Source organism: Chelonoidis abingdonii, chromosome 8, assembly GCF_003597395.2.
Source record: "Chelonoidis abingdonii isolate Lonesome George chromosome 8, CheloAbing_2.0, whole genome shotgun sequence".
Taxonomy (NCBI): Eukaryota; Metazoa; Chordata; order Testudines; family Testudinidae; genus Chelonoidis; species Chelonoidis abingdonii.
In genome coordinates, this window is record NC_133776.1 from 32,853,307 (window position 1) to 32,876,799 (window position 23,493).

Below are 23,493 nucleotides of genomic sequence, written 5' to 3' on the forward strand. Positions count from 1 at the left end.
TGTATCCAAACTTGTAGTTTTACATATTCTTTATCAAAACAAGTATTTCCACTACATCCATGGAACTAAATGGGTTCCATCTAGTTGTTAATTGTAGCTATGCAGTTTTAGCCATAAAGTTTCCCTTTTTCTTTTCTACATTGATAGTGTTTATTAAATTACTACTAAAAGTGATCAGAAAATGTAAAATCCCCCAAACTGAACAGGTTTATTATAAACCCTTGAATGCCACAGATAACCAGGATGAGAGTGGCAAGTGAACTAAATTCAAAATTGATTGGCTGGTTCATATTAAAAAAAAAAAAAATGGCCCTGACATTAACCAGTTGGTTAGCTCTCCATTGAGGAGTTCAAAGGTGGATGTGACATCACTGGCAGAGGATGTGCTTGGGCCTTAGAGTTGCAGTTGAGTTGGGATGTGATATTGAATAGCAGTTATTAACATTTGTCAAAGCACTGTTTTGAAGAGAGGATGCTATACAACAGGAAGGGAATGCTGCAACAGGAAGGGATGGAGCTGGGAACAGAGAGGGAGCATTCCATATTTGTTCGATATCTCATCTGTACTTGAATGAAGAATTTGATTGGTAAGTTGGGGAAATATATGCAATTGAAAACACAAACAACAGTTATGCAGAGCACCAGAGCAGCTAGTCATGTGATGATGATGTTGTTAAGATACATTACTCTCTCCCCTCTACAGGTGCCTGAAGGAAAGGTGGTAGTTCTGTCTTTTAGATACATAGACTTGGAAAGTGACAACTTGTGCAGATATGACTTTGTGGATGTTTACAGTGGTCATGCCAATGGACAACGCCTGGGCAGGTTCTGTGGTACTTTCAAACCAGGTGCCCTTGTGGCCAATGGCAATAAGATGTTGGTACAAATGATTTCAGATGCGAACACAGCTGGAAATGGATTCATTGCTATGTTTTCTGCAGCAGAGCCACATGAAAGAGGTATTTTACAACTATGCAAATATTAAAGGCAAACATTCAGAGGCTGTGCTAGCCCATCAGGGGCCCTAAGCAGGAATATTTCTGGGGTCACACCTTACCCTTCACCCATCCCCTAAACATACTAATTGCATTATTTCCACAAACCAAAAAATATACCAACACATCACATGTTAATATACTTGTTAAAAAGTCCATGTTAAATAATATGAATGGTATTTTGGGGATAATATTCCATGAGAGCCCTAAGCAACTGCTAAGTCTACTTATGCCTGGCGCCATCACTGCAAACATTATCTTGTCTTTTATAGAATGTACTTAGACGCTGAGGCCAAAGCTACTTTTAAAGTAAGGTTTCCTACTTTTCTGAAAGTTATAACATCCAGAACCCTGCATTCTTGGTACTGAAAGGATACAATAATGAAGAAGCTGCACGCTTGTGTTATAGTCAAGGATAATGTATTCACATTATTTGGTATAAGTTTTATTATTTTAGGGCTGGGAGGAGGAGAAATGAAGCCCTAGTCTGTCACTTTAAAAAAAGTCTTCATTTTTGTTAAGGTTGAAAGTTTTTTTCCTTTTCATTTTCAGTCATGGATATTGACTCCTCTTAGGCACAGATGACAATTCCTAAGCTTTTCTCTCACCCTCAATTTTGCCATGAAAGGAAAATAGTTTTAATTTTGTAGTCTGGGGACAAGGGAGAATCTTTTGTCAGCAAAGTTAATCTTAATACATTGCTATCATGGATCTTACAGAAAAATTATAGAATGTTAAAGTCTCTACAAAGTAAAGAGACCAGTCACAAACAATTTTTAGTTTCTTTACTCCTCCCCATCGGCATGGAGGCCCTAAATGCAGTGGAACTAGCAGGGTTATGTTGTACAAATTGGTGTGGCTGCAAGGAGGCTATACAGTGGTCTCTAAAACCCCTTACACCCTGTGGAGTATTGCTGTGCAGGGGCTCTGCAGAAAAGGGTCAAGTGAGCTGTATCTTCAGCTACATGTACCTACAGAGGAAGAACTTCAGGCTAAGAGGATTTTCTTTGGATCTCATCTGAGAACCCCTGTTATACCAATAAAAACTAGCAGGATCTTATTAAAGGGGACAAGACATTTGTCACATTTATTGTAAATACCAAAATAAAAGATAACAGCAAACAACGTTGTTTGGCTACTTATTCCTATGATTACTTATATATATATATATTATATATTCATTCAAGTTCTGTATGGATATTATAGTTACCAGCCTAAAGTTGCTTGTGACAGAATACTGGCCAGGTACCCTGTACACAAGAGTGGAGCCGAGTCCGGGTCAGGTGCACCTGATGCTCCTGGAGGCTAGCAGCAGAACCATAAACTCAAAATCCTCAGTCTTCAGAGTCCAGTTTTATAGGGATTTTTCCCTGTGTCAGTCCATGACAGTTGCTTCATTCTGCTGTTGTTAAATCAATCAGCAGGTGGCTGGCTCCATGTTGTCAGATGTTTGTTAGGTGCTTGGGGTGGTCGTTCTGCTGTTGCAAGATCAATCAGCAGGTGGCTGGCTCAATTCTGTCAGATGTTTGTTAGGTGCTTGGGTGGATTCCAGTTCGCCCTCCCGGGGTCATCTGGTTGATTCCACTTGACACCTTCTTTGGCTGACACTGAATTTTTCAGGCTGGTAACTCCCTAATCATTCATTCATCATTTAAACTAGGCACTCATTCACATACACTCTTTATCTTAATTACATTTATTTCACTGTCTCTTTACCTTTTGGAGTGTGAGACTCCCTATCTTTTAACAATTAAAAGAAGGAACATAAAGTGAGATAAAAATGACTTTACAGAGGTGGAGGTCTCTATCTGTAGTGATTACAAAGTGTCACTTAGAGAAGGGCACTTAGAGTCAATTAACCTTTAACAAGTTTTATACAAAGTATTTCTGTGAGCAGGCTTCACACAGACACAGCTGGTGGCTTGCAGGTTAGAGGCTAAATCTGGGGAATCACATTTATTTCTAATATAAACCTTTAGTTATAAAGTATTAATTAACATTAAATCATTTCTAACAAATCATTTTTCATATAAACCATGTCTAATATAAACCTCCTTTAGTATCCCTACACAAAAGCTTATTTCCTTTGGGTACACACAGGAGCTGGGAATTTGGCTGTAGTGGAACAGCTATATTAAATGCATTACACATATGCCCTGTGCTTTTGGTCAGTATGTTATGTTTTGTATTTCTAGGGGATCAGTACTGTGGTGGACGATTAGACAAGCCTTCTGGGTCCTTCAGAACTCCTAATTGGCCAGATCGAGATTACCCAGCAGGAGTCACTTGCTCGTGGCATATTGTAGCCCCAAAGAATCAGGTGAGCTTTGATATCTCTTTTTAACAGTTATCCACAAAAGTTAACATGTAGGTTGGCAATTTATACTAGTTACTTTGATACTTCTTTATGCTTCATCTTTTTTTGTTGTTGCCCAGGTTTCTGCTCTGTAATCTGTATCATGTCAGGGAATACACAATGATTGAGGCATGTTTGATAGGTTAGTTTTCATAACTATGTTAGCTTCCCAAAATTCTTTTGCATGCCACCCAGACTTTCCTATTAATCTTCAGCACATGACCATAATCTTCCAAATGAAAAAGCTGTCCCTGATAAGTGTATTCTTCAGATCTCTAATTTTTTTCCATTTACCAAGGTTTTTCCCCCCTTGAACTAGAGGCTGTAAGTCATCTTAGTTTTCCTGTATTGATCTTTAATCCACATTCCTTGCTTGCCATGTACAGGTCATTTAGCAATCTATAGCTTGGCAGTGATTTTAACAATATTATCTGTAAATTGCAGATTACTTTAATGCTTCCCATTTATCTCCAGGTGGCTTGAAAGCTTTCTACAAGCTTGTAGTGAAAACTTACGACAGGATTTTCTTTTTGTATTCTTATTCTTGAGATCCTGTCCCCAGGAATGTTTTAAGCATCCAAATGACACATTTTCTATAGATTTCCATAGTGCTTCTCTCTGTGCTGTATAGTTTCCAATGAGTCAAGGGCTTTTTCTCATCCACAAAACAAAGTTTTGTATTATTCACCAGTTTTCCTTTTGGCTAGCGAATGTGAAGGTGCTCTACACTAAAAACAAGCCATTCAAAGATTTACCATTCCACTGGGCATATTTTCTATATAGATAGGGTTTCTACTTCTTTATTAGACAAGGACTCAATCAAGCCACATCCATTTCCCTTCCAAATCAGCATATGACCATTAAGGCAAGCCATGCTCTAATTTTAGACCAATAGTTGTTTTGGTGAACCCAGTAAATAGGTTCTCCTCTATAGTGGCCTCTTCTCTCCTTCCATTTCATCATTAGACTTTCTGACTGAACGGCAAGATGTCCATATATAACACAGAGAAGCAGACTAGACATTCTGTTGCTTTCCTGCATACATACATTTTGTTTTTATTCCCTCACCATTAGTTTTGTCTTCTGTTTTTGTCCTTTTTTCTTCCTCCTCCATTTGCTCTGTTCACTATTTGCTACCTTGTTTACTATCCCCTTTCCTTCCCCAATTACTCTCTTCCTCTTATCCTTCTTATGTCTCTGTTTTGTTTCCTCTAGTACCTCTCTCTCTCCCCACCATCCAAGCCAGTGTCCTTGTTCTGTATGCTCCCCCATTTTCCTTCTAACTCCATTTGCCCCACTCCCAGCTGCAGCCAACTGAGACTGTGAACCAGAAGACCATGAAAAAGAAGCAGCCACTTGAGCAACACCAGTGAGGGTCCAGTGGAAAAAAACAAAAACAAAGGAAAACCTTGAATAGTCAAGACAATCTTCATACCTTTTATCCCCTTGGTCAAAAAGGGCAGATTGTAGTAGTAGAGATCCTCCAGCAGATAAATAACAGCAAGTAATACCCATATTTTAGATCTCTGCTTCACCGTTGTTGTTTTTTTTCCGAATAGCACATGCATCATTAAAGGATGGCTCGCTGGAATCAACTCTACAGTTACATAGTTTTACGTATTGCTGAAAGGTGCTTGATGGGTCCAATATAAGAACCTAAGTAGACAGCGCAACTTGATAGTGCATTCCACTTAGTTATTGAGCAACTAAATTGCTATCTAGTTGAGTATGGATTCATTTCTCGGTACATCTACATAACTAAATCTCTGAAATATGCTATCATATTAAATATACTATTTTTTTTATTCAAGTAATTCTTCAGCATAGTAAGATCCACATATGCTACAACGGGTCTTCTGCCTACTTGCAGCTTTGGGGTTGAACTCACACCTGTCAGTCACTGGCTGAAGGATCTCTCTCTGCTGTTAATTACTGGGTTAGAACATAGTCTGAGACAAATATGGTATCAAGAGAACCAGCCAGAATACAGAGGCACATATCTGTCTTATCGTTGGAATCATAGTCTGTTCACAAACTCCCCTAGCACATGACAGTACTGCTACTAAAAAAAAAAAAAGCCAATTAAATCAGGATTTGGATGAGGAACTCTATTTCTAGAGCCCTTTACTGTTCCCCCCTTCCCTACAGATAGTGGTTGTTAGGACAAACCTTTGTATTCATATATTGAAGACAGCTAATTGCTTAAATAAGCAGACACATTAAACAATTTTCATTGATTGACAGCAAAGTGAATAAGGCACATTGATGTTAGTTTTATTAGTGCTCCTTGTCATCTTACTGTAAAAAGCCTCAATTAGGTATTTGTTTTTCCTGCAGGTCATAGAGTTAAAGTTTGAGAAGTTTGATGTGGAGAGAGATAACTACTGCAGATATGATTTTGTGGCAGTATTTAATGGTGGGGAAATCAATGATGCTAAAAGAATTGGGAAATACTGTGGAGATAGTCCACCTGCGTGAGTAACTTATTTGGCTTATTGACAGCTCTAACTGTATGTCCTTTTTGTTATCAGTTCTTTACTAGGTTTTTCTTGTAGAAAAAGATCATATTTTGCCAAAATAACTTCATCAAGTACATACTGTGGGCTTTTCCTATTATCTCAGATATATTGCAACTATTCTACCGAATAAGGTTAGACCAGGGGTCGGCAACCTATGGCATGCGTGCCAAAGACGGCACGTGAGCCAATTTTTAATGGCACGCTGGAACCTGCCGGGACTCCAGCATGCCACTAAAAATCCCGCCCAGCCCGGCGCGCTCTCCTCTGCCCTCCACTTCCCCTGCAGGGGCAGGGAGCAGAAGCATAGTCGTGCGCGCGGGGTGGGCAAATGGCCCCACTCTCCCGGCACGGCACGGCAAGCCGAGGGGTCCGCGCTCCGGGGCTACCTCCTACCCGGTAGGAGGTAGAGCTGCCGGCCCTCCCCCGCCTTCTCCCCTCCCCTGGAACCCTGCTGCCGCGCGCAGCACTCTGGGGTTCGGGGCTGCGCGCTCCCGCGGGGCAGGGTTTGGCTCCGGAGGGGGCCAGACATGCTCCCCGCTCAACCGAAGGGGCGGGGCTGTGTGCTCCCGCAGAGCTGCGTATCTAGCTGTGTGTGGAGGCTCATGGTAAGGGACCCAGGGCTGGGGGCGGGGGTTGGATAAGGGCTGGGGGCAGTTAGGGGAGAGGGAGCAGGGTGGGTTGGGAGGGGCATGGGAGTCCTGGGGTTTGTGAGGGGGCAGGAGGTGAATGGGGTCAGGGCAGTCAGCGTTCCGGGAGCAAGGAGGGTCCTGGAGAGGAATTTAGGGTGGGGGGGGTCTCTGAAGGAGGTGGTCAGGGGATAGGGAGCAGGGGGGTTAGAGGTGGGGGGGTTGGATGGCGCATGGGAGTCCTCGGGTTTGTGATAGGACGGGGGCGAATAGGGGTCAGGCAGTCAGGCCACCGGGAGCAAGGAGGGTCCTGGGGATCTGAAGGGGTTCAGACAAGGAGCTGGGAAGGTGGTGGGTTGGATGAGTCAGGAGTCTGGGGTGCCTGTCAGGGAGGCAGGAGTGTTGATGCATGAGTGTCCCGGGGTCTGGCTGAGACAGGGGTGTGATAAGGGTCGGGGCAGTCAGGGGAAAGGTAGGATAGTCCAGTCTGGGGACAAGGAACAGGGAGCCTAGATAGGGGGTGGGGTCCCAGGAGGGGTAGTCAGGGACAAGGAGCAGCGGGTTGAGAGTTATTAGGGGAGCAGTCACCCAGCACTCTCCCCCAGCGTCTGACCCCACACACACACCATGCCCTGAGCCCTGCCCCCAGACCCTGCCCTGAGCCTGTACCTTCCTCAACATACCCAGCCCTCTGCTTGACTCCTCATCCACCCGCAACCTAGCCTGACTCTTGGCACCCCCACCATATCCGCGCCCCCTCTCCTACACCTACACCCCTCACATACCCAGCCCAGCCTGCTCAGCCCTTGGTCCTGGCTGCCAGTCCCGCACAGCCCCCTGCTGGTCTGGGTTCTGGCTGACAGACCCTTGCCAGCCGGGGTCCGCCGCAGGCCCCGCTCAGCCCACTGCTGGCCTAGGTGAAACAGAACCCCAGACCAGCAGTGGGCTGAGCGGCCGGCAGCGTAGATCAACATTTTAATTTCATTTTAAATGAAGCTTCTTAAACATTTTGAAAACCCTGTTTATCTTACAATACAACACTAGTTTAGTTATATAATATATAGACTTAGAGAGACACCTTCTAAAAAACATTAAAATGTATTACCGGCACGTGAAACCTTAAATGAGAGTGAATAAATGAAGACTCAGCACACCGCTCCTGAAAGGTTGCCAACCCCTGGGTTAGACTTTTAAATGCCTATGTATGTGGAGAGATAATTGCTTATAAAGGTTTCCTCTTTCTTTCACATGGGCTGTGAACATGCCCCAGAGCATGTAATTTGTTTGCTCATAACTCTGTGAAATATGGTTGTTCAATTATTTTACTTATTGATGATTATGCTTTTCACCAAATTGTTTTTCCAGTATTTATTTATTGTATGTTAAATCTTGTCTTACCTCATCTGAAATCTGTTCACACATGTCTCAGTCTCCCCTTTCTGTTTAGTTAGTTGGTGATTTTAGTGCTTTGGGCCTCTGACTAAAGCAGATGTCCTCCCATTCTGGTCCCAAATACAACAGCAAAATATATCCTTGGCTGTCCCTGGGCTACAGACTTAACCTGTACTGATGTAGGGCTGTGCTAGTTGACCTTTGCAGGTTCCACAGTTCCTTGTTCATTTTCCGCTGGGTGCCAGGCTGACAGATTCTTCACCCCTGGGTCAAAGAGGTTTCCACACCACCTGTCAGTAGAGCTGTTGAGGAGCCCTGGGGTCCTAAGCCACAAAGGGCTTCTATGCACTCCACCCAAAAATCACCCACTTCACTGTTTAAAAAAGTAATTTCCATTGCCCTTTTTAAGAAAAAAAAAAGTCTTCCTCCCGATAACTTTCCAGGCTACTTTAGCACAGCCTTCCTGGACTCCTTTCCAAAGTCTTATCAGTCTGGCCTATTCCTTGAGCTTTTCCAGTTCCTTCCAGGCTTATGCTCAGAGAAATACCAATTGAATGCTATCACAATGCCCATACCCAGTCTTACTTCATCCCTGCAGCTTCTCTTTATGTTCTCTGGAATGCCTTCCCTGTGTGCCTTGCAACAACCTACACAATTCCCAGGGTCTCTCAGGGATCCTCCTTGAATTCTACTTGGAGCAGGGATGTACAGGCCTGCCCTTAAAAGGCCAGTATGCCCTGTAACAATATTCTATTGGAAAACATTATTTCCAAAGGTTGTTCTTAGTTATATTTAGTTTTTCTTTCACTCTGTGTACTGAAGCACAAGTCCAAGGTTTAAATATGGTATTTTTATGATCTCGATTAATCTGTTATGGGTTCTGTAGCATTCTATATCTATGCTCTTTCCATGGTAATGCACAAAGCCCATTCCAAAAATTACATGAAGTGGGGCATTTGTGCCTCAGATGCCCCAAAATTTTTCCATTACAAACACACGAAGTCTTTATTTTAGGATCCTAGAAGTCTGCTGTAGACCTCAGCTACCTGATTCCACCACCACATTTTCAGCAGCTGCTACCTAATTCTGTATTCACTATTAACCACCTTAATTATGGTAATTTTCTCTTCAGCCTTGTCTCATTCTCTGGGATCACTGCTCACCTTCCCTTCAGTTAGTGCCTATGGTTGTACTCTTGCTGCATTAGGCCTTGTGTTCATGCAAGGGCTACATTATATAGCACTATCTGCAGTTGTGCTGGCATACTGCTAACGCAGTTATGCATGTTAACATCAGAGGACTCAGACGTCAATGGCACAATCCCACGGCCTAGGATGAACCCAAAAAACATGAGGCAAAGACAGAATGTGCTTCTGATCCAATTAATTTACATATTGAATTCAAATGATGAACTCACAAATGGGTTGCCTGAGTTTATTGATCCTTAAACTACCAGAACTTTTCCACCTTGCTAGTCAAATGAAGATAATAGAAGAACATAGTCTATAAGCATTTGGGACAACTTGAGGATTAGTGCATGGTCTGTTTTGAAGTATGACAGTAATAATTTTTTTCCTCACTCCATTCATTAGTTAATATATATCAGCAAGGGACTGATGTTTATGGATTCTTAGTTTTGCCATTTACATTTAATAATATTTTCTAAATCAACATTCATATATTGTCAAAGTGTGATGCATGATTGATTTTTCTTCTGCTCTGGGATATTAACATGATGCATACATATCTCATACTTACTATAAGTCTCATTGTAGTTATATTACTGCCAGAACTAAAACCCAGAAAGACTGTGAAAAATTCTTTACTGCATAACTATCGCAGCTCCCTGAGAAAAGCCTCTAAAAATACAGCTCTAATGAGGAGTTGTCTGGAGTTAAGTGCACTCAGCCTGAAAAAAGCCAACCACTGGCACTGTAATTATATAATCAGGTCTGCAAAGTTGGCAGTAGTAAGTCTTAATTATTCTAGAAAATGTGTAAAGTTTCTATGTGAGGTTAGTAATTTAAGTATCTTTCTTCAGCTATAGTATGGCTTCTTGATGCTGAACTATTTCAAAAGATGCCATGTTGCATTTTGTTTCAAGAAATACAAGCTTTAAAAAAAAAAATAAACCACAAAAGTCTATATTATTTGAAGGGAGTCTTACGCCTGAGAGTGGTCACTAGTTCAGTTATCAAGAGGAAATATTTCTTTATACAACAACTCTTTCAAATGAAAAGTTTGATGGTCTGAGATAAATTGTCCTTTATAATTATTTATACTATACCTTCTTAGAATAGGTTTTCGGTGGGTCCATACAAAAAGACAGTTTTGTTTGTGAATTGTCCTTCAGTACAGCTCAGTTAGTAACTACTGTTATTAGACTTATTTTGAAAAAGACCTTTCTAAATTAAAAATTTAATCTTTTGTAATAATTCCAGAAAACAGAACAGATGGATGTTCTTTCCCCCACATGTAATGTTTTGGAATTAGAATAATAAAAGACAAATTTAACAAAATCAAGTTTCCTTAGAAGTAAAGGTCTGTTAGTCCCAGGGACCAGTGAAAAGGAAGTATCTTCTAATTTTTTCCCTTCCATTTTTCCCTTCCCCAGGCAGAAGCCACATACATGAGTGACCTATGTGTCTAAAATTCCGGAGTTAAGATGTCTTCTGACAGTTACTGTAGTTACAATTCATTAGTTGCCTGGCAGTACCAGGAATCAAGGGTAAAATCTTGGCCCTGTTGAAGTGATTCAGAGTTTTGCCATTGATTTCAGTGGAGCTAGGATTTCATCCTGCATATTTGGTTAACTTTATTTTTCTCCAACCACTAGGATTGGCTCTGTGTCTAGAGTTGGGGCTTTAATTTAACTTTCTGAGACCAAAGACATTTTGTCAGCCATATGGTCAAAGGTCCATCATTGTAGCAAAACTAAAAACAGTAGTACTGTAAAAAGTGCCTGATGTTGATAACAAAGAGCTTTGCACATGCTGGACCAGGTTCTCCATTATGATCCAAACCCTTCATGCTGCTCAGGTGGTGCAAAGGGATCAGGTTTGGCTGTAGTTGGACAGAAGAGAGTTTCCCTGGTATTCATAATGATACTGCTCTGTTCCTGCAAGTTACATCTTATAACTTTGTGAAAACAAAAATGGATTGTTGCTTTGCAATAGCTCAGTGACAATGGTTTTATGCTATAAATAAATGCGAGGAACTTTGTAGCAATTAGAGCAGGGGACTGAGGGTTAATAATCTTGCTTTGTTTTTATGCCTTGGTCATTCCTGTGTCCTTGACCTAGCTACTTGGGGCCTGATTCAACTGCTGTTCACCTCAGGTGAAAAATGAATATGATCCTCCTCTTAACCCTTTATTTCTCTATCTATAAAGTGACACAGTATCTACCTTACAGGGCAATGTGAGTCTCCATTAATAATTTTTAAGCAGTCTGAGGACCCTTGGTGACTACTTGTATAGTTCTAGAAACTTGTATTGTTCTATTCTCTTCTAATCTTCAATTTTATTTATTTTGCTTCCTTTTCTGTCCCTACTTCCCTTACCCCAAATAAGCAAACAGAAAATAACAAACCAGTAACCCCTTTATCTGTTCTCCAGCCACCACAGTTAAAACTCACTTAAAAATCACTACCAGTACCTCAAAGCAATCACCTGTGCACAGATCCTGCTAACTACGCCACTGTAACAATGCTGGTTCTGACGAGACCCTACTGAGAGTGCCAGTTCAGGACAAATTGCTTAAAACAGGGCTGTTACAGCTGAAGGCTGGAGTTTTTCCAAACCAAAGGCAAACCAAACTACCCAGACAAAGAGGACTTTGGTCTCAACCCACTGGCTAACCACAAGTCACACAAGCAATTCCCTTAAACACTCCAGTTTCCTAGTATCACCATCAGTGCCACTCGTTATGGGGACAAATGGTTATGAAAACCAATACTCCAGTAAAAGAAAAAAGGTTCTCAATCCCAAAGGACCAAGCCCTAGATCCAGGTCAATATACAAATCAGATCTTACCCACAAATCACGCTGTTGCCAGTCCTTTAGAATCTAAAGGTTTATTCATAAAAGGAAAAAGATATATAGAGGAGAGATATGGTAATAGCAAAGTTTTGGTTCAGGCTTGTAGAAGAGAGAGAATAAACTGGAGGGTCAAATCAAGTCTCTGGAGTACATCCACAGCTGGGATGGGTCATTCAGTCCTTTGTGTCGTGCTTCCGTTTGTAGCAAAGTCCCTCCAGACGTAAGAAGCAGGATTGAAGACCAGATGGAGATGAGGCATCAGCCTTTTAGAGTCTTTTCCAGGTATAAGAACACCTCTTTGTTCTTACTGTGGAAAATTACAGCAAAATGGAGTCTGGAGTCACATGGGCAAGTCCCTGCATACTTTGCTGAGTTACAGTGGCGTAGTCATGCTAGAATCTACAGAACCGGGTCAATTAAGCTTTGGGTCAGAACCCCACGCTATTCAGATTTGAATTTTGGAATTGAGAGCTTGGTTGGTTAAACTGCAGTTGCAATAGGTGAGCAAAGAGCATATGAAGGCCGTGGTGAAAAAGCCTTGGAAGATTTGTGTTCAGAAAAGAGGATAAGCTTTAGAAAGAAAGCTACAAATCAAGATCTGTTAATAGCCAGTGATCAGAGGGCAAGAGCGCAGCCCTTACCTGAGGCTATAGAAGATGCAGAAAATTAGAGTGCAGAAGGCAACGAATAAACTGCAACTTGAGCATGAAAGGAATCTAGCAGATCTTTGATTGCTGGAAAAGCAAAAAATAGCTGAATTAGAGAAGCTGCTGAGAGAGACTGGATCACAGAAGCCCCCTTGGGAGCTGCTACCCGATGTGCCAAGACTACCTCTGTTCCTGCCTTCCCTACCAGCTTGGAAGCCCAGCACCCTGTCTTGCTGAATCAGACACTCCCGTCTGCTCCAACACAGACCCAGGGTTGGAGTTACTTGCCCCAAAGCTGCAGGTTTACCTGAAAGCAGCTAACAGAAATGTTCCTGTCTTTAACACTCAGGTGCCCAACTCCCAATGGGGTCTAAACCCAAACAAATCCATTTTACCCTGTATAAACCTTACACAGGGTAAACTCAAATTGTTTGCCCTCTATAACACTGATGGAGAGCTATGCACAGTTGTTTGCCTCCCCCAGGTATTAATACATACTCTGAATTAATAAATAAGTAAAAAGTGATTTTATTAAATACAGAAAGTAGAATTTAATTAGTTCCAAGTAGTAACAGACAGAACAAAGTAAGTCACCAAGCAAAATAAAATAAAATGTACAAATCTATGTCTAATCAAACTGAATACAGATAATCTCACTCTCAGAAATGCTTCAGTAAGTTTTTTTCCTCTGACTAGACTTCTTCCAGGCCTGGGCATAATTCTTTCACCTGTACAGCTCTTGTTCCAGCTCAGGTGGTAACTAAGGGATTCTTCATGATGGCTCCTCTCCACTCTTTGTTCTGTTCCACCCCTATATATATCTTTTGCATAAGGCGAGAATCCTTTGTTCCTCTCTGGGTTGCCACTGCCTCCTTCTCAATGGAAGGACACCAGGTTAAAAATGGATTCCAGTTCAGGTGACATGATCACATCACTGCAAAACTTCATTGCCCACTTGCCAGCACACACATATACAGGAAGACTTACAGGTAAAACACATCCATCTGCAGACAATTGTCCTGGTTAATGGGAGTCATCAAGATTCCAAACCACCATTAATGGCCCACACTTTGCATAATTATAATAGGTCCTCAGAGTTATATTTCATATTTCCAGTTTCAGATACAAGAGTGGTACATTTGCACAAATGATCACACTCAATAGATTATAAGCTTTGTAATGATACCTTACAAGAGACCTTTTGTATGAAGCATATTCCAGTTACATTATATTCACTTATTAGCATATTTTATAAAACCATATAGACTGCAACTGTCACAACTGGTGTTTCTGATGGACACATTTATAACAACGTATTATGTCCCCTGCTCCTCTAATGAAAAGCCAGGTGCTGTGGAGCACTGAGAGTACAGGAAGTGAATAGACTCAAAGGACAGTAATGAAAATATTAGCTTTATGAGAGAGGGGTTAAATTTTGAGGCTGCCTTCAATAATTACACAAGACAGAGCTCATTAACCAGTTGTTACAAATAACATAAAACCACTGTAACAGAACTGATGCACTTCAGGAGTACATTTGTATTGGATCCATGCACTCTTCATGTGTTTGCAGACATTTTACTTTCTACCTCATAGGGCACTCTAGGTGAGCAATTCACTATAACCTTGCACCTGATTATGTCTTACAAATCACTATACCATACTATAAATCAAGATTATACTGAAAACCTGCAATTTAATAGGATCTTTTTCAGTAATCATATTTTTTTTTAAACATTCCCAGTAAGTAGCAGAGTCTGGTACAAACAATAGCAACAGTATCCCTAGGCACTTAAGCTAATACAGTTGAAAAGATTCTTCTCCTGCTAGCCAGAAGTATAATCTTGTTATAAGTAACTAGTATCACCTGTGCAGTATTAATGTAATTCAAATAAGATGATGACGTGATGTGCATAGATAGGTCAAATATCCCTCAGATGTTTATTTTTACTGCTAGCTTTTACATAGTGAATACTCAAGGTTCTTGTAATTCCACTGGTGGGTGCCAACTTGGTTGCAAAAGAGCAAATTCTGTGCAACTCCAGAATCAGCTCTTTGATGCAGAATTCCAGATAACAGAAAGAGAGAGAGAGTGTGTGTGTGTCTTAAACCAACAATTCACTGAAGTCATATTTCACTTGTGGAATATCAGCCAAAAATGGAAATATTCACAGGTTTTATTTTAAAGGCCTAATTAGGAATATTAAGAACAGCCACTTAAGGCTTATGAAAAAAACAAACATTTATCAGATTTGTTAAGTGGTAGAGAGGCAGGCAGAATAATTTTATAAGATTTACTTTTAAATCCATTTCTTCTCTTCTTCCTCTCGTAAGAATATTTTTCTTTTTGTTTCTATTGTCTTTCCCATTCGCACTCTTGCATTGTGACCCTTGTTTTGTATGTAAAATGCATATTAACAATTATTAATGAAAATCAAATGGATGTCTCCAAAAAGTGCAAAAGAAGTAGGAGAGGGGAAAGGAGAATGCACTGCTGCTACCCAGTACATGACAGGATCGACTGTGGCCGCAAAAAACTTAGTGACAGAAGTTCTTATTGAATTACAGTAGTACCTTGAGGTAATCAGCATTGGAGTCCCACTGTGGTAGGTGCTATACAAACACTATTGATGAAATGGTAACTATTTAATGGAGGTATCCACACTCATATGTATTACATTTATACATTACATTTAAACCCCACAACAAAACTCAGTTAGCTGTGCTGAGATTTGGGGGTATATATCCAATTATTGAAAAAAAAGCTAAACTCATAGAAGGCAATAATACCTGAACTTTTCCTTTACTTACTGTTCTACTTTTCCAGGAGTTTCAGAATCCATTATTGAATTCAAATTTCTCCATCCTTTCAAAAATGAATAGTAGATTTTTTATTTGAATTTGAAAAAAAGACCTTTTCCCATATTAGCTAGCTACCAAGGACTTTTGAAATGTTTCCCTCCTTTTCATTAGTCATTATTGCTCTTTTTTCATGGTGCTGCTGTGAAGTCAAAGCTGAATTTAACATTCATTTTGAGATCAGTCTTAAAAATATGGGATTTATGATTAACTGTATGATAAAACAGAAAGAGCTGGGTGATGAACTTATCTGTGATCCAAGCATGAGTATCTGAAATGCAAGCAAACACCACCAAAAAATGAGTTATAGTTAGCCTTGATTTATTCTTCTCTCCATCCCAAGCAGCACCTTTGAAACCAAAGGTGCTGCATGGGTGTAAGGCCCCTATTTCAGTATCACTTATACACATGCTTAACATTACGCTCAAGAGTAGTCCCCGTGAAGTCATATCTTCAGAATATTTGTTAGCAGAGTCTCAGTGTGAAGGGAATGGCACTAGTCATGTGCATAAAGTAACGTGCATAAGTCTTTGCAGGATCAGGCCTAACTGATTGAAAGGCAAATTATTCTATCAGTGACTGGTATATTGAACTGCTTTTGTATATATATTTCCAGTTAAAAGTTTGCTTGAGTGAGTCTCCTGAAAACAGTTTCCCATAACAATGAAAATTACTGTCACCTACTGAAAATAATACTGTAGCTCTTCAGAGCACTGTGGCCTAGTGGACAGAGCACAGGACTGTGACTCAGACCTGGGTTCTATTTCTGCCAGTGCCATTGGCCTGCTGAGTGACTTTGAGCAACTTTCATCACCTCTGTGCCTCGGTTTCCCTGTCTGTAAAATGAGGATAATGCTGCTTTCCTGCTTTGAGATCCACTGCTAAGTATTTAGTCATTTTGTGTTATGAATGTTATAAGAATTTCCTGGTTTAAAGGCATACAACCAAAGTCTTTTCTTCTGTTTCAGGCCCATTATATCTGAACAAAACGAGTTGCTCATTCAGTTCTTGTCTGATTTAAGTTTAACTGCTGATGGCTTTATTGGTCACTATAAATTCAGAGCCAAAAAGTTACCCACAACCACAGCTCCAGCTACGACCACTCCCCCTGCAACAGCAAGTAAGTTGTACTGGTTTTATTTTATATTGAAGAAGAATTCACTCCAGGAAAAGGAAAGATGAAGGGAAACTGTAGTAAAAATATGTGAAAAAGCAGAACTTGGTTTTGTGGTTTGTTTGTATTAAAAATGTTGAGGGAGTAGATGAAAATTAATGTACCCAGGGGAGTCACTAGAATCCATTTAACATCATTAAAGAAAACTCCTCCAGTCTAGAGTTTCCTGTGCCTGTAACTGTCACAGGTGAGAAAAATGTTAGCTCAGAAAGTCTGAAGTAGCATTTCCTACATTTGCTCATTTTTCTGGCAGTTACCTAACAAGTAACTTTCACTATGGTACTCACATAGTGCAATGCAAGACTGATTTCTTGCTTATGCTAAATAAAATTCTGGTTACTCTTCTGAAAATTGTTTCGGTTTAGACTTCTGAGGAAACCATGAAATCGTTTCAGGATGAGTTTGTACGTAAAAATTGACCGTACTTGTCTGTTTGTCCAGTTGGTGAGATCTAACAAATGGTGCAGACACCAGCTGAATTCTCATTATACCCTACTGGCAACATCACAGCAATGTTTTATCTTTTGGGTTAGGTTTGCGCAAAAGATTGTGGCGTGTTTTGTAAAAGAAATATGCAATACTGAAAAATGAGAGCATCCCTTTTATACTTGCCTAAATATAGACCAGGGGTCAGCAACCTTTCAGAAGTGCTGTGCTGAGTCTTCATTTATTCACTCTAATTTAAGGTTTTGCGTGCTGGTAATACATTGTAATGTTTTTAGAAGGTCTCTGTCTATAAGTCTATAAACTATTGCTGTATGTAAAGTAAACAGGTTTTTAAAAATGTTTAAGAAGCTTCATTTAAAATTAAATTAAAATGCAGATCTTAGCAGTTTAGTGCAGTGGTTCTTAACCTGGGGTGCACGCAACCCTGGGGCAGGGCGGGTGCAAGGATATTTTGCTCCCTAGGCAAAACTTCCACCTTGCCCCCCACACACCACCCGCAACATCAGTTCATTGAGAGGCAAATCCCAACGAGCCTTCATAGACCCCAGGGGCCAGCCATGCCCAGGGGCTGCTCCCCAGACCAGGTTCCCCCTCGCCGCCCCCTGAGCTCCCCTGGTGGGTGCACAGCCCCACTGTGAGCCCTTCCCACCCCACCCAGGTAGCCCCTGCCCTGAGTCCACTCACTGGCTTTGCTGGGCTTGGGCCACTGCAGCAGCTCGGCAGGGAGGAGCCACCTTCCGAAGGCACCAGAGAGCCAGAGCGTCTCATTTACGGGAGCAGCAAGCCCCAGCCATGGAGGAGCCGGCTTGGTGCAAGGGGGCAGCAGCCCTGCAAAGGCAGCAGCAGCGCCACTAGCGGGGAGCAGCTGCACCCCCCACCCCTCCTGCCTAGGCTGCGGCCTGGCGCCCCTGCTCCTGCAGGCTTCAGAGGATGCGTGCAGGCGCCAGCCCCTACGCGTCCCCCAGCTCCCCCTCACCTAGGGTTACCATATTTCAACAATCAAAAAAGAGCAGAGAGCCCTGCCGTAGCCCCGCCTCCATCCACTCCCTCCCACTTCCCACCCCCATTGCCCTGGTCAGAATCCCCAACCCCCTGCTCCTTGTCCCCTGACTGCCCCCTTCTGGGACCCCTGCCCTGCAGAACCCCACACCCTACCTAAGCCTCCCTGCTCCTTGTCCCCTGACTGCCCTCTCCTGAGACCCCTCCCACAGCCTAACTGCCCCCCTAGGACCTTACCTGTCCTGACTGCCCAACCCTTATCCACATCCCCGCCCCCAGACAGATCCCTGGGACTCCCATGCCCCATCCAACCACTCCCTGCCCCCTGACAGGACCCCCAGAACTCCCAACCCTCCCCCTGCTCCCTGACTGCCCCCCGGGACTCCCCTTACCAGGCCCATGCCAGTCAGACGCTGACTCCACATGGAGGCAAAACTTCACGTGGAGTGCTGAGGCAGTGGGAGGGGAGGAGCTGCGAGAGGGGCAGTGGCGGCTCACACTTCCGGGAGCTGCAGAACCTGAGTGCGGTGAGGGGCCAGCCGGGGGGCGCGCCTGCCTGGGCTGCGTCCCGGTGCCCCCACCAGGGGCGCTCCTGCAGCGGATGCATGCGGGTGGCTGAGTGAACGGAACCCCAGGCTGGCAGAGGCTGAGTAGGGCCAGTGGCCGGGACCCCAGACCAGTGGAAGGTGTGCCCCTGGCTCCCCCCTCACGCGCTCAGGCTCTGCAGCTCCTGGGAGTGTGAGCCGCCACCGCCACCCCTCCCACAGCAGGCTCAGGGCACACTCCAGGGAGCTGCAGAACCTGGGCACAGTGAGGGGGAAGCCGGAGGCACACCTGCCGCCGGTCTGGGGTCCCGGCCACTGGCCCCACTCAGCCTCTGCCGGCCTGGGGTTCCGTTCACTCAGCCGGCCATATGCTGAGTGGGGCCAGCGGCCGGGACCCCGGCTGGCAGCCGCATGCCAGGCAAAATTGGCTTACATGCCAAAGGTGGCACACGTGCCGTAGGTTGACGACCCCTGATATAGACAGGGAGTTTAAGATCAGTGGGAAGTTTCCCATATGCTTCGCCAAAATCACCTCATTGCTGGGATTCTGGCAGGCTTAATGCTTGCAATCTTCATATCCTGAATGTGAGAAATTAAATATATAACAGCAGCATTCGCACAAATTATTTATGATGTTTTTTACAGTACATGGGTTGATTTGTACTTAAAACAGATCAAATTGTCATGATAACAAAGACTTCAGAAGGGTTGTCAGAGGTGTGGTGCTGAAAATATATAATGAAAAGCTGTTAAATAGTCTTTGAGAGAAAAACATTTTAAAAATAGAAATAATGAACTATAAAAGATAATTTTGATATGACAGTGGAGGAAACCCTAGTAATAACTAATGGAGTTCTTCCGCAACATAAAGTTCTCTATTTTAAGTTGTTACTTCCCATATTTGCCAGTCCCTAAACTTCTCAGCTGTCCGATATTCAGCTGTTTACGTCAAGGGGCTCATTCATCTATTTTGGTAACTTTTTTTTTTGTAAGCTTTATTAATTTGTTCTGAGCTTTTTAAACCAGTCCTTGTGGCACCATTGATGTTAAAAATAAAACCAATCCACTAGTGATCTCACCGAGTATGTAGCAGACGCAGAGTTGACCACAAAGGAGAGCTTGTTGGGAAGAGACAAACAGGAAGAACTCTCAATTTGTGATCTTGTGTCCATGGCTTAGACCTGTGTGACCAAAACCAACCATCCACAGTTTAAACTTTTGGTGAATTACTGAATAGCATGTGGAGAAATGTTGTGGATATTTTGTTGGCAACAGAAGCCTTCGTAATAACAAGCATTTATTCTCTTGCAAATCAAAATAGTTCATCCCTGCATTAGACTTGTTAAACCATTAGTGACTGCCTAACTTTTAGCAGGCACTTCCATTAACCATCATCTTTAGTTATACACATTTACAGTACCATTGTTATTAGGAAAAATGTCAGAATACTGAAAAACCGTGAAGTCTTCAAAGAATTAAAAGTAGGTCAGTGACTATCAATTAAATGTTTCACATAATGCTGCATTGTGATTTTTTTTTAAAATTTCACTGTATAGGTCAAATCATGTTGCTTACAGTATAGCTACAGATAAAATTGATACCAATTAAAGGTTTAAATAACTTCATCCAGACCCTCTCCAGTTCATGCTTTCCTAAATCGCAACATTTCTCATCCACACAAGCATCTTCCCACTTCTCATATGCTGTAGTGAGGTCTCGTATCAACCAGATTTTATTATTTTTACAAAATATACAGTACTACTCAACATTAACAAGTCACTGGGACCAGATGGCATTCACGCAAGAGTTCTGAAAGAACTCAAATGTGAAGTTGCGGAACTATTAACTAAGGTTTGTAACCTGTCCTTTAAATCGGCTTCGGTAACATGACATGAAGTTAGCTAATGTAACGCCAATATTTAAAAGGCTCTAGAGTGTCCCCGCAATGACAGACCAGTAAGTCTACTACGAGTACGCGGGCATTGTTGAACAATAGTTAGAATAAATTTGTCAGACACATAGAAAACAAGGTTGAGCAATAGTCAACATGGTTTCTGTCAGGGAATCGTGTCTTACTAATCTATTAGAGTTCTTTGAAGGGGTCAACACATGTGGCAAGGGGGCTCCTGGAGACATTGTACTTAGATTTCCAGAAAGCCTTTGACAGGGTCCTCACCAAAGGCTCTTACGTAAAATTAAGCTGTTAGGATAAAGGAAGTCCTTTCATGGTTGGAACTGGCTAAAGACAGGGAACAAAGGGTAGGAATTAATGGTCAATTCTCAGATGAGAGGGGTAACTAGATGGTGTCCCAGGGGTCAGTCCTAGGACCATCCTATTCTAATTATTCATAAATGCATCTGGGGGGTAAGACAGTGAGGTGGGCAAAGTTTGCAGACTGTACGTACACTACTCAGATTGTAGACCAAGCGATGTGGAAGACTTCAAAAGATCTCACAAGCCTAGTGATTGTTGCTAAACAATTGCAAATGAATTTAATGTAGATTGAATGTCGAAGTAATGCACATTTGGAAAAAATAACCCAACTATACTACAATTGGGGAGGAATTTAGCTATCATACGGAAGTAGTGTAAAGAAGATCTTGAGAGTTCGTGCGCTAGCTGAGATGTCCATGCAGAGACACCAGTGGTGTCAAAAAGCGAACGGGTTTAGAATCTTAAAAGGGATTGAGAGCAACGAGAAGCTATCTTTGCGCTTATATAAATCCCTGTTGCCACATCTCGATATCCTGTGTACAGGATGTGGTCTTTCCCTCAAAAAAGATGATTCTAGTATAGAAGGGCTCAGAAAGGGCATTAAATGCATGCGTTGAGAGAGTCCTATACGAGAAAGATTAAGAGGCTAGGCCTCGTGGAAAGGAGGCGACTAAGGTGGAATGATGAGGTATATTAAATCTGAGTGATGTAGCGCAGAACTAGATAAAGGATAGAGTTATTTACTGTAATTCCCATTATACAAGAACTACGGTCCCCAAGAAATAATAGTAGCAGTTTAAAACAATAAAAGGAGCTCACACAGCGCAAGCTCTACTTGTGACTCTTACCTGAGAGGTTGGTGAAGGCTAGGACTCCGTGTTTAAAGGACTGATAATTCCTGGTGGCTAGTCCTATGTGCTGATTGCGTAGGGTAAAGAATGGTGTCCCTAGCCTCTGTTCATCAGAGGATGGAGATGGATGTCAGGAGAGAGATCACTTGATCATTGCCTGTTAGCTTCACTCCCTCTGGGGCACCTGGCATTGGCCATTGTCAGTAGACAGATGCTGGGCTAGATGGACCTTTGGTTTGACCCGGTACAGCCATTCTTATGTACTACATATACTCACTCAGTAGTATACCCTGAAGTATGATGAATGCACACTAAATCAGCGTTGACAAAATATTTTGTGATGCATTCACGCAGTTATTAATATGCATTTCATGCATACTCTCTAAATAGACAAGGAACAAAGAGGGAGAAAGGAAGTACTGTTTTACAGATGGGTAACTGAGGCACAGAAGGATTAAGTGACTTCTCCATGGTTGCACAGGATATCGGTAGAGCTAGGAAATTGAACCCAGATCACCTGAGTCGCAGTGCAGTACTTTAACTGCAAGATTATCTTTTCTGTCTGAAGTAGAGGGCTGGCGCAACCCATTAGGCGACCTAAATAGTCACCTAGGGTGCTAACGTTTGGGGGGTGGTGACCGCCCCAGTCATCAGCAGTATTTCAGGGGCGGGACCATCCACCACCTCTGTCAGGGGCGCCATTTCGGGGGCGAGACCTTCCGCTGCCTAGTGCGCCAAAAAAGCTGGCGGTGCTCCTGCTGAAGTGTACTGTTAAGACTGCATGGCAGTGGGTAAGAAGACAAGGAGATATTTTGAATGCATGTCTCAGATCACATTATATTGTCAAATATAAATATTGCAAACTGTTACTATAAATAAAAAAAGAAAAACTTGCATTAAAAGAACTTGAACAGTGATGACTTGTAAACCCACAAAATTAAGACTATTCAGCAATAAAGCTGCCATTTTTAATGCCATCTTGGCATCCCTATTTACTCCAACACACACACACACATCACTTAACATTTATACTTGAATGCATAGACACAATAGAGATCAATTAAGGCTGCACTTGCATATTTTATGACTTAGACACCAAATAGGTCCCAAAAAATGGATGCCTTATAGACAGGTTTTAGTTGTACCCCTGACAATTTATTGTGTGCAGTTATGTACAAACCAAGTGGGCAGCTGAAATCTCTACATTTATAGTATGCATTCTGGATTGTACAAGGCGTTTTCAATTCTGTTCAGTTAATATGGCTATCAGAACAGATACGTGAAGACAATATGTATATAATAAAAAAGGTCCAATAAAGATTGAGTATGGAAGTTGGAAGAAGACAACTATTGAAATCATCTTCAGGCATTTCATCCCTTGGAATCCCAAATCTAGTTTTGCAGATTGAAAATGCCAGGAAGAATCTTGAAAATATTATTTAGAATGTTTAAATACACTCAATATCAATTTTACTCATTTACTTTTTTGTCCTATGAAAAAAAGCTTTGAAACCTACAGTTGCCCTCTGCCAGCAAAAATGTAGAAGGAATGGGACTCTTGAGAGCAATTACTGTTCAAGTAACTTTGGTAAGAACAACAAAGTTTATTTCTTTATAATTAGTGACTTGGGGCTATGTGTTTAATCTCTGAGGAATTACAGAGAATGTGGTTGTAAATTGCCATTAGTATGCAAAGAAATGTTTTCATATTATCATACTGTCTCTCTCTTACGTATCTATGACTCAGTACATTCCTGGAGATGTTTTTAAATAAAGACAGTGAATATGTATCAGAAACAAACATACTTTCTCAGTCTAAACACAAATGA

General features: G+C 42.0%; 1 protein-coding gene across 1 annotated transcript in view; it reads left to right on the forward strand.

The window, feature by feature from the left end:
- Window positions 1-23,493, forward strand: part of PCOLCE2 (procollagen C-endopeptidase enhancer 2) — a 43,818-nt gene that overhangs the window by 14,613 nt on the left and 5,712 nt on the right. Inside the window, exons 3-7 of the mRNA XM_032801660.2 lie at window positions 704-959; window positions 3,191-3,315; window positions 5,689-5,825; window positions 16,402-16,553; window positions 23,169-23,252. Coding sequence (XP_032657551.1) covers window positions 704-959; window positions 3,191-3,315; window positions 5,689-5,825; window positions 16,402-16,553; window positions 23,169-23,252 — 754 coding nt within the window. The remainder of the gene's footprint in view (window positions 1-703; window positions 960-3,190; window positions 3,316-5,688; window positions 5,826-16,401; window positions 16,554-23,168; window positions 23,253-23,493) is intronic.